The sequence below is a fragment of the Erigeron canadensis genome, chromosome 5, assembly GCF_010389155.1.
Source record: "Erigeron canadensis isolate Cc75 chromosome 5, C_canadensis_v1, whole genome shotgun sequence".
Taxonomy (NCBI): domain Eukaryota; kingdom Viridiplantae; phylum Streptophyta; class Magnoliopsida; order Asterales; family Asteraceae; genus Erigeron; species Erigeron canadensis.
The window spans coordinates 11,500,963-11,518,131 of record NC_057765.1 but is presented as its reverse complement, the minus strand read 5'-3'; the positions used below and the strand labels follow the sequence as shown (position 1 = coordinate 11,518,131).

The 17,169-nt window shown below is 33.4% G+C and overlaps 1 protein-coding gene across 1 annotated transcript; it reads right to left on the bottom strand.

Annotated features, from left to right (window-relative positions):
* Positions 1 to 12,933: 12,933 nt before the first annotated feature.
* Positions 12,934 to 16,779, bottom strand: LOC122599990 (uncharacterized GPI-anchored protein At5g19250-like). The gene is made up of 2 exons (XM_043772620.1): positions 16,615 to 16,779; positions 12,934 to 13,634 (listed from the first exon to the last, which is right to left on the bottom strand). The coding sequence occupies exons 1-2, from the start codon at positions 16,700 to 16,702 to the stop codon at positions 13,123 to 13,125; spliced, it is 600 nt and encodes a 199-aa protein (XP_043628555.1). The 5' UTR covers positions 16,703 to 16,779; the 3' UTR covers positions 12,934 to 13,122.
* Between the last annotated feature and the right edge of the window lie 390 nt (positions 16,780 to 17,169).

Sequence of the window (17,169 nt, the reverse complement as noted above, 5' to 3'; positions counted from 1 at the left end):
GTTGCCTCCGCCCTCCGGTGTTTCTACACTAAATCCACCCATGCATCTGATGTACGAACATTCATTTTGACGAGTACACAATATCATTTGGCTGTTATATTTGGCTTTTATATTGGCTTTGATTAGTACAAAAATAACGTTTTTGGCATTTCTAAAATCATGGGATCATTGTAAAAATTAAACACTCTTACCCTCTCTTAAGGTAGTGAAATTTGTGATAAACGAGTGTCAAACAGTTATACGTTAGCTTCTGACTCTCCAGACTACTTGTACTAGTCGTACCGAAAACTGGGGTGACATTTGTTTTCTTTGTGCGAACCGGTTCATTGGAAAACCGGGGTATTTTTGGTAGATGGTTAGTGTGGTGAGGGGTATTTCTCTAATTTGAAAAATAGAGAAGTGGTTGATGTTGGAACCACGTTAGTGTGACCATCACTGATCATGTATCATTCTTGATATGATAAATGACGATAACTGAAATTCCTATGTCTAGTAAATATATGATGGGCGTATTTACTCTTAGAGACGTAGTATAGGGTTTCCCATTAGGTTATTGTAACTAAGAGGACTATAGGTACACACGTTAAACACCATAAGGGTTGAATGTGTAAATACTAAAAGGTTGAATGTGTAATTACTCTCATTATAAATAGAGGGTAAACCCTAAGTTAAGGTTAATCCCTACACACATAATACCCTAATTTTCGTGTGTCTTTCCTCATTAAATTCGTGCATCATGTTACAGCCGAATTTATCATCCCATTATTACTCAATCACCTTGTTATGGGAACCCAAAATCAATAGCAATCATGCTTTATGTTCTTACAGGTTCCACAGGATGATTGGGGATGTTTTATCACTCGAATCGAATCATGTTTATTCCAACATGTGGTATCAGAGCTGCGTTACGAACGATCTATCATGATTTGGTTCGAATTCGAGGGTTTTCGCGAACTAAATATTTGTAGAACTACAAAACTCGTGCTGACGTCATCACGGACTAATGTTTACTTCGCGCTAACGTCATCCTCGCGCTGACGTCATCTTCGTGCTGACATCATCACGCACTTCTGCTTATCTTCGCGCTTAAGTCATCACGAATTCGCGCTTATGTCACCACGAACTTCAGCTTAATTTCATACACGAATTAGCTACAAAATCGTGCTTACGTCATCACGAGTTTATGACACTTTCGTGCTGACATCATCAAGAATTTATGATATCTTCGTGCTTATATGTTCACGACTTAGATGATGTTTTCGTGCCTATGTCATCACGACTTACTGATGTCCTCGTGCTTACATTATCACAAACTATTAGATGACTTTGTGCTTACTTTATCACAAGTTATTACTTAAGTTCCTGTTATACTGAAGATGATTTTAGTTGATGAATGAGTTCGTGCTTACTATTTTACCCTATAATTTTGTAGCTAAAATTGTCTCTAATTTTTCAAAAATATTTTTTTTAAGACATTTTTGCCATAGGACTTTAAGGGTGAAAATTTCTGGTCGCGCTCGATCCCAGCCAGGGGCAGACGCCAGGGGCTCTGCCCCTTGGACCCCGCTTCCAGTGGCACTGCCCCCGGACCCCCATAAAGTGTGGGGGCTTCGCACTAATGTACATGGTTTCATCATTTGTGCCCAAAGGTCAAATGTGATTCTCATGGTTGTATTATTCTTTTCCTTTTGCATAATGAACACTAAGTATATTGATTCTGCCCAAAGATGATTTAATATACTTTTGTGTGCTAAAAGGATTATTTTCATACATAATATACACGATTCTTTATTTTGTTGCCAAAGGTCAAAAGATAAGCGTTGTGTTGCATGACTCTAATGCTTATTTGTACTTAGATATTAGTTACTTCTGCCCAAAGGTGATGTAAATTCTTAGTAGAGCCTTATGTTAACTTATTGTTTTGGTGTTTACAATAGGTTTACTTATCACTGGCTTCATTAATTTAATGGTCTTAGTCTCATTATTCTGAGGAACATTACTTTAGCCTCTTACGTATTTTAGGCATTACGTTAGTTCCATTATTAGAGACATTACTTAATAAGCCTTAGATATCTAATTATGAGAAACATTATTATTAGCCCTTGGTTAAGTTTAGGCATTACTTTTGTTCTATTAGTTTTATAGATATTGCTTAGTCTGCCTTAGATAGCTAATTATGTCACTATAATCTTATTGCCCTTAGTTTTAGGCATTACTTTAATAATCTTCTATTACTTGTATCATAAATTGATATCCTCCTTATTTCCACTGTAGTACCTAACTTAGGCATTAAGCCACTTATTGATGCAAACTTTGCTTTATGAAATGATTAATCACTTCTAACTCCGAAGATGCTAGACCTTGACTATGCCATTCGCCACAATGAACCCACTACTATTACTGCTAAGTTTTCTGCAGCTCAAAAAGCGAATTTTAAGAAAGTGGGATAAGGTGAATCGCTTGTCACTACTGATGGTCAGGAACTTCATCAATTAAAGTATCTGAGGGAAACTAAAAAGCGTATGCAAGTAGCTTAAGAACAAAGGAAATAGCAGTGTTTGTGAACACATAATGAATATGACTGACATGACTCATAAGTTTAAGAGTCCTAAAATTGAAAGTCTTTGATAATTTTCTTGTGCATTTTCTAATGACCTCATTGCATGCTCATTTCGACACCTTCAAAATTAACTTTAGCGCTATGAAGGATAAATGGTCGATGAGTGAACTTAATGCAATGTGTGTGCAAGAAAATGTTCGTCTTAAGTTGGGCCAACCTAAAGTGTTTACCTTACTACCACTGCTAATTCCATAAAGAGGAAAGATATTACAATAATAATACTGCAAATAAAGTTCAAAAGGCTAATCATGGTGTTGTTGCTTCTAGCTTTAATTTCTTGACGAGCAATCCTAACTGCAAATTCTGTTTGTGCCCAGATTGCCCTAAAATCAAGGAGTAGCTGGCCTATAAAGGTAACTTATTTCATGTAATATATGATTCCTTTTTTATATTTGATGTATCTATTAATACATGTAGTGATTCTAGTTCTATGGTTCATATGCTTAACTCAACATAAGGACTCCATACAATTCAGAAGCTATCAAATGACCAAAGAAAGCTTAGAGTTGGAAGGGTTGATCTCTTCTATGTCAAAACCATGGAGACTTATGATTTACATATAAACACTTAAAAGTGTATTAGACTAGTGGATACCTTATGTGTACCGAGAATTTCTCAAAACATTGTGTATATTTTTTCTAGTCTAACACCTTGAAAGTTCTGTAATAATTCATGGTTACGACGAGATTGCCATTACTCATAATAATGAATTTCTTGGTCATAGTTTCTTTGATGGATTGTTGTATCAGTTAGAACTAGATAATAATGTGTCACAGTCTCTGTTGTCTCCTAATATTGATGACATAACTAAAACAAAGACAAAATCACCTAAATAATTTGAGAGTTCCTCCATGTTGTGGCATAACACCTTAGCCACATCTCACGAGTTCGCATGATACGACTCATAAAGGATGGAATATTACATTCTCTTGACTTTAGTGATTTTGAAACATGTATTCAATTGCTTAAGGGATTAAGAAAGGAGCCACTAGAAGTTCCAACTTGTTGGAAATAATTCACTCTAATGTTAGTGGCCCCTATCCCGCATCCATGCATCATTTATTAGAATCATTAACGATTATTCACATTATATGCACCTATATCTGATGTGAACCCTTAGAGACTTTTATTGATCTTAAAGTTTTGTTTTTTAAACCAACTTGATCATAAAATAAAAGTTGTGAGATCAGATAGAGGAGGTGAGTATTAAGGTTGACATACTGATATTGGTCAAGCTCATGGTCCTTTACATAACTTTTGAAAGGAACATGGCATAATAAACCAATACACCATGCAGGTTCTCCTCAACGAAATCATGTTGCTAAACGGAGAAATAGAACCTTAGTGGACACGGTGAAAAGTATGTTTGTCGACACTAACTTACCTACTTTCTTTTAGACTGAGGCCTTACGTATAGCCATTCATATACTCAATAAGACTTCCATTAGAATCTGTCCTTAAGACTCTTGGACAGAAAGGAAACTGAGTCTGAATTATATGAACGTATGAGGTTGTACTGCCAAAGCATAACTCTATAACCCTAACTTAAAGAAACTGAATCCTAAATCCCTTACTTGTTTCTTTATCGGTTATTAGTTTTATAGTCTTTCCTACTCTACTAGCATTATTGACATGCAGTATGTCACATTTCATGAGAACTAAGAGATCAGTGGGAGCACGACAAATCATAAGTTAAGATTTGCAGGAAGTACAAGAAGCGGGGGGAACCACTCGTCGGTTATTATTACTCCTCCGATAACTCCTCTTGTACCCAACGCTGCTCCTAATATCACTGATCCACTTTCTCCTAATCAAAATCCTAATCCTCCTAATTGAGATATTACTAATGTTAAAGCATCTTATTAATAATGCTAAAGCAAAGCATCTTATTACTAATGTTAAAGCATCTTCTATACTAAACCTGAAAATCAACTCAAGAGATCATCTAGGTCACGCAAGACCATAACTTTGATGATTTCATTATTTAACTGAAGTTGAGGACATTGGAAAGCTTACTGATCCTACCTCTTATTAAGAAGTCATTAATAGCGATCATGCCACTTAGTGGAATGAAGCCATAATTTGAGAGCTTAATTCCATATAGCATAATGACGTTTGGGACTTGGTTGAATTTCCTGAAGAATCCAAGCCTGCAGATTGTAAATGGATCTTCAAAAACAAATTAGACCCGAATGGAAACGTCAAATGCTATAAGGCTATAACTAGTTGTTAAGGGATTTACTCAAAAGGAATGAATCGATTATCAAGAGACCTTATCTCCTGTCTCTTAAAGAAACCTTAAGGATCGTCATAGCATTCGTAACTTATTATGATTTAGAGTTACATTAGATGGATATCAAGACCACTTTCCTAAATACAAACTTGCATTAAGACGGATACATGTGAACTTGAAGATCCATAAAGTAAATAGCACAAGATCTGCAAGTTGAATAAGTCCATATATGGGTTGAAGCAAACATCACTAAAATGGTACTTTAAGTTTAACGAAGTCATAAAGAGGACAAGACTTCCTGTAGAATCAAGTGAATTAATGCACCTATTTCAAGATCAGTGGGAGTAAATTTACAATCCTTGTTTTGCACTTGGATGATATTAAACTTGCAAATGACAACTTGGATATGTTGCATGAGTCAAAGCGTTTACTTTTCGCAGAATGTCGACATAAAAGATCTCGGTGATGCCTTTAATATCACGGGTATCGAAATACATCGGGATAGGCATAATGATGTTCTAGTTCTTTCTCAAAAGACTTATATTGAACACATCTTAGAACGCCATAACATGCAACATTACACACCCACTATAGATCTATTAGTAAAAGGAGACGTATGTGATTGTTTCCAAAGTCCAATCATTGAGATTAAAGAAGGGGCAAATGAGGATGATACCTTACTCATAAGTAGTTAAGAGCATTACGTACGCTCAAGTCTATACTCGTCCAGATATCGCTCATATTGCCGGTATGCTTGGGAGTTAAGTTTATAATCCCGGATTAGCATATTGGAAAATGGCTAAAAAGGTTCTACGATATTTGCAAAGGACCAAAGACTACATATTAACTTATAGAAAAGGTGACAACTTAGAAGTAATGGGATGTTCCAATTCCAATAAGAAATCTAAATCTGAATGTATATCTATGATTAGCTAGCAAACCTAAATTTTGACGGAGTCATAAATAAAGATAAAAAAAAAACTGACTGCAACGTCTACCATGATGATTGATCGTTCATAAGTTCATGTCATGAGATGTTGTTAAAGAACCTGGTCAGTAGACTCGAAAGTCGTCAACTTTATTACTAGACCATTGAAGTTTTACTGTGATAACTCAGCTACCATAATTTTTGAACAGTAACAGTTCAACTGGCGCTGAGATGTATCTCGATACAAAGTATCTATTTTACGTGAACGGATTGAGGAAAATGTTCTTTGTATTGAGTACATAAGTACACATAAATATGCTAATGGATCTAATGACTGAAAGGTCTTCCTCCTAAAATCTTTGTAGGACACGTGTCGAAGATGAGGCTTACTAAATGACCCATTATGATAGCATGTTGTACTTATTAGTCATTATTATTATGTTAATGAAAAAATTTCCTCCTTATTCAGATTTTGTTTGTCTATTAGTTACACTTCGAGCTCATAACAGTGTGAAGACATTATATAACAAAATTTGTCTTAGTCAATTGATCATTGCTTATTAGTTTTAAATTTGAGTCATAGTTTGACTAGTGGAGGTCCTGAGTTGATGTTCTTCTCTACGACTGTACTTATTGGCTATGATTTCGGTTTAAATCAAAATGAGTATTATTCCGGACTTACTGAATACTCATAGATAAATGATCGCTTGGTCAAGTGGGAGAATGTTGGAAACACGTTAGTGTGACCGTCACTGATCATGTATCATTCTTGATATGATAATTGACGATAACTGAAATCCCTATGTCTAGTAAATATATGATGGGCCTATTTACTCTTACAAACGTAGTATAGGGTTTCCCATTAGGTGATTGTAACTAAGAGGACTAATGGTACACACATTAAACACCATAAGAGTTGAATGTGTAAATACTAAAAGGTTGAATGTGTAATTGCTCTCATTATAAATAGAGGGTAATTAACCCTAAGTTAAGGTTAATCCCTACACACATAATACCCTAATTTTCGTGTTTCTTTCTTTATTAAATTCATGCATCATGTTACAGCCGAATTTATCATCACATTATTACTCAATCACCTTGTTATGGGAACCCGAAATCATTAGCATTCATGCTTTATGTTTTTACAGGTTCCACAGGACGATGGGGGATGTTTTATCACTCGAATCGAATCATGTTTATTCCAACAGTTGATGTTTATATAGTGTATTTTTGATAGACCAAATATGTTAGGTGGTTAGTGTGGTGAGAGATATTTTTGGTTGATCAAAGTTGTACTATTAAAATAGATAAGGGTCGATGATTTATATAGTGGTAACTGGTATTAATTAACATCCATTTCAGTTTTGAAAGCATTCAACGACATTATATATATATATATATGTATATATATATTAAAAACAAAATCTCGTGATCCGTGTAAAGAGTAGTAACTTTTTTTTTATTTTGATGGGGTCTACATATTCATTATTTTTTATACTATTATTTTTTACCTTTTTCTATTAAAACGGTTAAATTTTTATCACCACAAATTTATGTAACTTTTTCAAACCTTTTTATTTTATTTTATTTCTTTTAAAACTATTTTACACCAAAAGCTTTGATCTCTTACAAGTTTACACTAAGGATTTCATTTAAACTGTATGGGTTTCATTTTCACACAAAAGTAATTTTTACCCGTTTTAAAAAAATGGTTAACTTCTTTTCACTGTAAATTTATTTAACTTTTTTTAACGTTTTTTATTTTTATTTTTTTTTAAAATCATTTTATACGAAAAGATTTAATCTATTACAGTTTTACAGTAAGGATTTCATTTTAAACTGTACAAGTTTCACTTTCACACAAAAGTTTTAATATTTCTTTTTTCACATGGGCATGTCACCTTCATTTATTTTTACCATTTTTTTAACCACCAGATGAATACTACATGTTCCCCTTAAAAAATTTGTGTCTTTTAACTCCCGACTCATGAACCCATAATTATTTGTAAAACATAAACTCATTGTATAATATTAAATATTTTTTTATTTCATTTTTTTCTATTATTGTTTTTAACATTATACCAATCTTCTAAGAATGTCGTTATCGGTATTAATATAGTTATCGTTAATGGGCTTTGCTATTCCATATTTAAACTTTTGGGCTACTTCTTTATATTTAATTTTTGGCCTTGTCTTGACATTTTAGTATGTCAGGTTAATTCAAAACTTTGGATTTATATGTAAAAATGTCATATTTTTCTATTATTGTTTGTATTATGTTCGTAACACATTTTGCCATTCTTTTAAGAGCGTCGTCTCGGTATTAATATATTTATTTATATACGTATTTCGTTATTTCTCCTAATACAATTATCTTAATAAATTTAAGTAATTTTATTTTAAAACATCCACATACGTAACGTCCCGGGCCAACGCCCGGGAGTATTGGGATTTGTGCAAAGAATAGTAACTTTTTTTATTTTTTTTGTAGGCCCCACATGTCCATTATTTTTTAATTATTACTTTTAACTTACATTTTTTATATGCTTAACTTTTTTTTCCTTATTATACATTTATTATCTTTGTAAATTTTTTTAATTTTATTTCTTTAAAATACATTTATACTAAAAACTTTGATCTCTTACATTTTGTACTAAGGATTTTATTTTAAATTGTAGGCATCCATTAAACCCTTTTTATTTTCACACAAACTTTTTAAGGGAACATGTAATATTTTGGTTAGAAAATGGTAGAAAGAAATCAATATATCAAAGTCATCTTTTTTCTATTATTATTTGTATTATGATCACAACACATTTTTTCATTCTTATAAGAGCGTCGTTTCTGTATCATATTTTGTCATTTCTCCTAATACCATTTTCTTAATAAATTTAGATAATTTTTCTTAAAAAGAAAGACATCTACAAACGTCATGTCTCTCGAGGCAACGCCCGGGTGACATATCTCGTTGTATGACTGAAAAGAAAGTCATAAAAGTCATGTATGCATCGTGGTCCAAAATCCAAATGTTTATTGCATGTCGAATTCATGGTGGGCGAACTAAGCATATGGCCCAACAATAACATTAACTTTGCGGGAGCCCAATGTAGATATGATATTTAATCACATTTAGATGCGTGAGATTAGAGATTCGAAATCCATTACTGTCTGAGTGTGTGAGACATAAAACTGGTACTATTAAAATGGGGACTTCAGTGAGTTCGGCCATCAACCGTTTTAATCCAAAACTGTTGACTTTTAATCAAAAGTTTTGATTTCTTGACCAAAATTGTTGTGTTTTAGACCAAAAATACGAATGGAGGTCAAAACTCAGAGATCAAAATTATAAATTGTGAAAAACTAGCACAATACCCACGTAATGTGGCGGTGGCGGCGGCGATGACATTTTGGTTGTGGCGGCAACAGCCGACAGGTTGTAGTGACGGCCTCGAGTATTGTAGATAATTAATGTAAAGGGTTTGTAAAAATATTTTAGAAAATAGGTAATTAATGATGTAATTTAATCACTAAAGGTACTTGGTAAAATCTTATAGGGATTAATCACGGGAAGACCAACGTACTTTCCCATTTGTACACGGTTGCCAATTATACTTTTTTATTAATAAGGTTTACCCAAATACTTTTTTTTTGTACACGGTTGACCAATATTACCGACTATCACAGATAAACCGGTTGACTTTGGGTCAACCGTGTAAAAAAAAAGTATGTGGGTAAACCTTATCAATAAAAAAGTATAATGGGCAACCGTGTACAAATGGGAAAGTACGTTGATCTTCTTGTGATTAATCCAATGTTAATCAACGTTCGTAAACATGTTCTTTTTAATCAACACAACTATATATTATATTGTCAATTGTTTCCTTAAATTCTATTTTCATAATTATGTCAATATTATAACTATACTCTTACAAAAAACTGAACATCGTTCTAATATAAATCATTTTTAAACCACACGTTAAAAATGTAAATAATATAATTCATCCCGGACGTGCAACGCACAGGTCTTAAGACCTCGTTACAAAGAAAACAAGTTTTGAGGTCGGGCACCAACATTCATTATTATTGGGTTGCAAACTTGCAATGATATGCAACATCCACAACGTCAAAATGTTCAAAATTTTTGTAATTTGGGTTTCGTATGAAATATTTGGTTGTTAGTCCCTTTTTAGTAAGAAAGATTCGCATGTATTAAGTATGCGGGATCATCCGTAAGATATTTTTTTAGCAATACATCACTACTTATTTTTTTTTTTATTAATCACGAAAAGACCAACGTACTTTTTCATTTGTACACGGTTGCCCATCATACTTTTTATTGATGAGGTTTACCCACATACTTTTTTTTGTACACGGTTGACCCAAAGTTGACCGGTTTACCTGTGATAGTCGGTAATATTGGTCAACCGTGTACAAAAAAAAAGTATGTGGGTAAACCTCATCAATAAAAAAGTATAATGGGCAACCGTGTACAAATGGGAAAGTACGTTGGTCTTTCTGTGATTAATCCCAATCTTATATCCCAAAGATGTAACTTTTCAACATGGGTGATGTCATCTTTGTAAAATAGTATAGATATGGATAAAACGTGCAATTTTTAAAAAGCCAAGAACGATTTATTAATTAATTCTAAAATTATCAAAAGGTCATCGCCCGTTTAAACTATTTTTTTAAAAAAAATTTAAGAATATTTTTCATTTATATATGTAAATTTCCAAATTATAACTACTTTTGTATTAAAATTTCGAATCCGTGTAATCCCCAAGTACTCTCCTCCTAGGCCGAGTACTCCTAACTCTATAATCAAGCAATCAACCGCCCTAACAATGCCTAATGACTTCCACAAGTAGCACGTATTAACTGTTAAACCAATTACCATCTCATGCTATTTAAGAATCAATACCCATTAAAACTATACATACTATTACTCTATTAGTATATAATAATTATATATATATATACGGGTTAGATATGTAGGTTCGGGATGGGTTTTAGTTTTACGGGCTTTAATTTGAAACCGTGCCCAAACTCAAAACTGTAATATAAGTATATAACCATCTGATTTCGCAAATTTTATATATATTTATTTTATGCGATATCATTTTTTTTACGTTTGAATTATAAATATCTTGATAGATTTTATACTTAAAGTGTGCTTTTATTATTTTATAGGTCTAAAATATGAGATTCGACGAAGTGAGTTAAATGGAGATGAGTTACGAAGAAAAAGTTGATTGAAGCTACAAAGATTAATAATGTGACACATATTATTTGTGTTGCATAAATATTTAGTACAAGATCTAAGACTATAATGGCTGGACTTGTGATCATGTGAACAACAAAAACTAAAATACCTATCATTTAGTTTTGCAATTAAAGAAGCAAGGTGCATGTGACAGCCGAAATCAACAAAGTGAAGTTCATAAATTATGGGCTGGAAGAAAATAAAAGAAGACAAGTGGGGGCAGCCCACTTGTAGGTTTTGTGTCTCGTGAGCTGACAAGAGAAAAGGCCCAACTTTGAGCAAAAGTCCATTACAAGTTTTCAATTAATGTTATTATTGTCATGAAAATTAGAAAGTCAAGCCATATTAACCGACTATAGTCATACGTAGGCCTCATGCGAAACAACTATATATATTATGATTCTGGAGCCAATGGAGGATACAACTTAATCTATCTAATCTATCGACTTTAATAATAAGAAAAAGGGTTTTGGAGTTCGTAAGAGGGAAATTGTTTTTAGTAGGTGTGTAAGGAATTAAATTCGTAAGATGTACTTGGCAATTAAAATTCGTAGGGAATCGTGAGGTGTTTTACGAAGGAACAGAAGCAGCCGCTAAAGTCTTTAGACTTTGTTTCGTTCGACTTCAATAACAGCCGCATAATCAGTTTCTGTTCGATTCTTATACCTTTTACTTTTATTATTAGTTGCTTATTGTGAGACTATATTACTATACAATTTTTATTATGGATTTTATCTATTTTATTATTGTTAGTTTTATTAATCTTGTCATGAGTAGCTAAATCTTTTATCATCTACTTAGATGAAGTGATACAAAAACGATGGTTGCATAGTTTTTAATCCAAGTTGATCTTAATTAACGTTGTGTCGAGATTTTAATGAATTGTTTTCTTGTCACTTATTATTATGTTTGTTGGTGATATATGTATGCTTTGTTGATGGTGTCGGAAGTATATAAGTATCATTTCAATTGCTTGTCTATGAGTAGTTGGTGCTAGTTCATGGTGTGATAGTAAACAACATAGTAATAATAGGAAGTAATTTGTTAAATGGGATTAGCGGTTAATGGTGTCACGTTAGTTTCATGTAGGCATGATTGTTAATTTATAGCCAAAACAAATTGATTAATTAGGTAGATTATATTAAACGTTGGTGGTGCCAGTTTTCTATGATTGAACTAGTTAGTTAATGGAATTGAATGGAGTTATAAGCTTGTTGGCCACCAAGTGAGTTTCTTTGTTCGAATCTAGGTTATCTTGTCCACATATTTGGATTGGGTCTTAATTTAAATGCAACCGGAGTTAATGTGTCATGGAGTCGAAAGTAGATGATCTTTTAATTAATTTTGATATTAAAAACTCTCTTTTCGTTTAATTCTTCGGAATCACTAATTTCATTAATTAACTAACTTTTTCAAAATCCAATATGACGGGAGTCTTTAAAATCCAAAGTTTTTCTTAAACTATTTAAAACTCACTTACTCTTAATTAGTCTCTGTGGATTCGACCTGGACTTACCTCTAAACTATATTGCATACGAACGGGTCCACTGCCCGAGAGTATGTAGTAGTCAGTTCGAGGGTATTTCTTGTTTATAAATTTAAGACTAGATATTACACATCACCATCCTATACGGCTATACACAGCCTTAAACCCGGCTATACACAGCCTTAAACCCGCATAACCGGACCGAGATCCTGTTAGGTGTTTTTGCCATATCCCTAGTGAGAACTGACAACATACCATCTGCAAACGTAATCTCTGATTTCGAATATTGGAAACACCAAACAATAGACCAATATGTTCCCATACGATTTGGAAGAAACAATATCTTTCATCTCCAACAAAAAAACAAACAAAATTATCTAGAAATGAGACCTTAAATAACCCATTATGAAATTTCATATTGAATTTACCTGGATCATAAAATTTTAACAAACACCTTAAAGCAACTTAAAGCAAAATCCTGACTTCGTTCTAGAAAGCCAATAAGTACATTAAGATAAGTAATCGCTCTACAACTCCGTGTGAATAAAATATGAAAATCAAAGACAAACTGCTCATACAGCCCTGACACAAATCAAATCCACAAGAATGTGAAGACTGCCACGAGTACAAACATTGAGTAGTGCATAGGACCAATCTTTGAAACAAAATTTACAGCATTACTGCCAGGCGAATAGCCACCTTCAGGGGTGCTTGTAGTCAACACAACAACGATCCAGTCACCTTCAGAACCAATTCCAACTCCTGTAAACTTGGTGTCATTCAAGGAAATTGAGTACTGAGATCGAGTATAGTTGGAGAGTACAAGGGTCGGGTCAAGGTTAGGAACACAAGCAGGAAGAATAGTTCCATCTCTTGTAGTTGAAACGTTCAAATGACATTTCTCTAGGAGTTCTGGGAAATTAGAAAACTCTTGTTCAGTACCCGGAACTGTGTTAGAACCAGTAGTGTTTGTGCATGGTTGCTTCTTAAATTGGTCGGCTACTTTATCGGCTAGACATTCGGCTCGGTCATTTTCTGTCAGAGTTGATAAGTTTAGGGTTGTTCTGTAGCTGTTGAGTCCTATAAGGAGATTGTCATCTTCATCTGTAAAATGACCAAACGTTATTTCAATGGTAGCGTTGTGGGTTGTAACTTAACATGTAGCAGGCAGCCCAATTGTTTTATGGGCTACATTCTGGTTTGACCCAATGCCATGGTATGATCTGAAGTAGTGGCTTTTAAACTAGATATAAGTGCAACAGATCAAACCAAACAGGTGCCTTAGGTCTTCTAAAATAGACTCAATAATTAGAGTTAATTACAGAAATCGTCCTTGATGTAGAGCTCCACTTACAGCTTTCGTCCCTAAGTTTAATAAATTACAATTTTAGTCGAAAAAACTTTGCCCCGTCAACACTTTTGGTCCTGACTAGTAACATCCGTTTAAAAACGTATCACGTGCCAGACACGTGATGTGTAATTTTGTCATTTCATTAATACAAGGACCAAAAGTGAAATTAACTCTAAACAAATATATTCATACAATATATCTGTATTTAGTTTCTATATCTATATGACTATATCTATGCATACATCATAGCAAATCCATTTCAACCTCTAAAATCACACAAAACTATCACCAAAAAACACAATCTATATGAACAGGCGATTCAAAAAAAATCCAAAAACAACAACCCATTAGCCACCAAGATCCGGCTACCCATCACCATGACAACCAAGATCTGACCATTACAACTACCACTGTCGCCACCATTTCTATATTTTGATTGATTTGTGGATCTAAACCGCACATTTGTGTTGAAGTGGATGATAATGATCTTAAAAAGAGAGTTGAGATTAAGTCGTAGAATAAATTTCATCTAACTTTTGTGACAATCTTGCTAATACAATTCTTTCTTCTTTCTAGATCTATGTGATTCATTATTACTCTTTTAGTTTTTTTCTTATTTGGTGGAACTTGTGATTTCTGATTCCTAAAAAATAGGATTTTTTGGTTGTGTTTGAATAAAAAATTTCAAGAAAATGAATGTTTGAACTTGGAGTAACAAAAGTAAAGCTTTTTTGGTGTTTGTAATTTTGAATAAGGTTTTTATTGATTTTGTTTTAGTTGGTAATGTTGTAATTGATGTAGTTTAAGATTATTGTTGTTGATTTGCAAATTAAATTTGTTGTATTGATTTCTAGATCTGCAAAAACATTTACATGTGAAGTAATCAACTTAAAGGGTGAAATGATCTTTGTCTAGAATTTGATCTATTGATGAAAATGATAATATGAGGTTTGATTACACTTTTGGTCCTGTGGTATGAAAAAATCCACACTTTTAGTCTTGTGGTAAAGAAAAAGACCATTATACCCATCATGTGCAGGGCACGTGATGGGTTTTTAAACAGACATTACTACCTAGGACCAAAAGTGTTGGCGAGACAAAGTTTTTTGGACTAAAAGTGTAATTTATTAAACTTAGGGACGAAAGCTGCAAGTGGAGGTCCACGACAGGGACGATTTTTGTAATTAACTATAATAATTAAGAACTTAATGCATTCAGTCAAAATTCATGTTTTTTTACTTAATGAATTAAAATAACTGTCAATTACCTACTTTTACTTAATGCATAATTCAGCACTTAGCATCACGCTAAACTTCTAACTTAAAACTGTCATCCATTAGATATGAAGTTGATATTAACGGCAGCAAAATAGGGGGCGGTTGAAATATTTCATTTATCGAAGCATCCTGAAATATGTCATGAAGTAGCACAGGCTGATCACATTGGGTACTTGATTGGGTTGACATGACCCCAAACACGATTTTTTTAGTTTTTAATCTTCGATTTAATAACATACATGGCGATTACTATTACAAGAACAAAATATACTATCATAATCTACTTTCTTGAATAAAACAATCTAGGAGAGTAGGAGGATGCACCTCATTAAAAAAAGCTTTGGGCAACTTCTAAGCTTCAACCGATTTGATATATTCTTTTTTAGGCTTGAGCTAATTACCTATTAGACCCATCTATGCCATTTGGAATGAAACACAACCCAAATCAACCCATCCGAAAATAAATTGGTGAAAGCCAATGCCTCTACTTAATATATATCATTAAATCTTGTACGAGATAATTATACAAGGACTACATAGACACTTACCAAGTTCATTCAAATATATACTATTACTGTTTTATGAATCATGTATACTTATACAATTAATATCTGTCAACATGAATTCTTTTAATACAATTACTTAGCAAAACAAGTAGGTTGTTCCATCAATACAACTATTTCAAAACTAAACAAACACAAGTTATTAGACCCCTCCCAATGGTGACGACATCAGTTGCTCGTCAATTTTGTCACGTCAATACTTCTAAACTGACAAATACCTGCCAATAGCACCTCATTACTTTCTCATCCCTTCCTAATCATTTTACAGTCTCTATTAATTATCGGACCATTTATTTATCAGATTAAAAACTAGCGGCCCGTATAGAGGGTGGACCTACCAAGATCGTCGAACGCTTGTCGGTTAAGCGACGAAGCAAACCGAAACGACGTTGCCAATCATGGGCGGATCTTATTAAGGAGCCTCGGGGCCCGGACCCCTCCATTTTTCGCTACGTAGTGCTATTTTATCGTATATCGTTTGAAAAAATGTTTTACTTAGTAATATTTTTGGTTCCGGTGACTTTTGGCCCCCTCCGTGACTTCCTCAAGATCCGACCCTGCTGTCAATGGCGTCGGTAAACCAACAAGAACCGACAAGACCATTGGGAGCAATCTTAGAAGTCAATCAAGGACCAACTAAGCTATATCGATATACCTACTTGGACTAGAACAAAACCCATGAGTATATTAACTAAGTTTAGATCTCTATATGTAAACTAAACAACCTCACCGACACAAATTTAAAACAGATCCAAATCTCAAACACCAACAAGTTTTTAGTACAATATAAAACTACAAACCCCACATTAAAATGAAAATAATATGTAAAGTTAGTTCATGATTCAAGAATTACATAAAAACAAAACTAAAATATGACTAGAAATGAAAATTACCATCGCACTTGACAGTGTGGTTGATGCACAAGATCGAATAAAGAACGAAAGTTAGGATAACGTATCTTTGAAAACACTTCATCAACATTTTCTTGCTTGCTTTGGTCGGTGTAACAATCCAAGACTATCTTGGTGTGTGTATATATATAGGAAAATGGTGGTGATATGTGAAACGGTGTCGTGTTAGGCTATTAGTGGGATGTCGATTTCAAGTTGTTGATGAAGTTTTAAGAAATGTTAGGAGTAGTCCAGTGTGTTTTCATTTTGGTATGTTTTGGTCCTTTTGAATTTTATGTTGATCTTGGATTCTCACAAATCTATACTATATTATAGAGTAGATTCCTTCCCGATTTTCAATATTAAATTGAAATTTTCAATATTGATTTTAAGTACATCTCCAAAATACCCCTCTCATCTATTCTATATTTATCTAAAATAACCATAATACCTTTCTCTCTCCTCAAATCCCAACCAATCATCTTTTTTCTCTCTTTTCCAAAAATCATTTATTCATCCAATTCATTCAAAATCTTTTATCTCAAAAATCATACGTCG

Coding starts and splice junctions, on each gene's coding strand:
- LOC122599990 (XM_043772620.1), bottom strand. CDS start 16,702: ATGTTGATGAAGTGTTTTCAAAGATACGTTATCCTAACTTTCGTTCTT. Junction 13,635..16,614: donor CCACACTGTCAAGTGCGATG/GTAATTTTCATT, acceptor GTCATTTTACAG/ATGAAGATGACAATCTCCTT.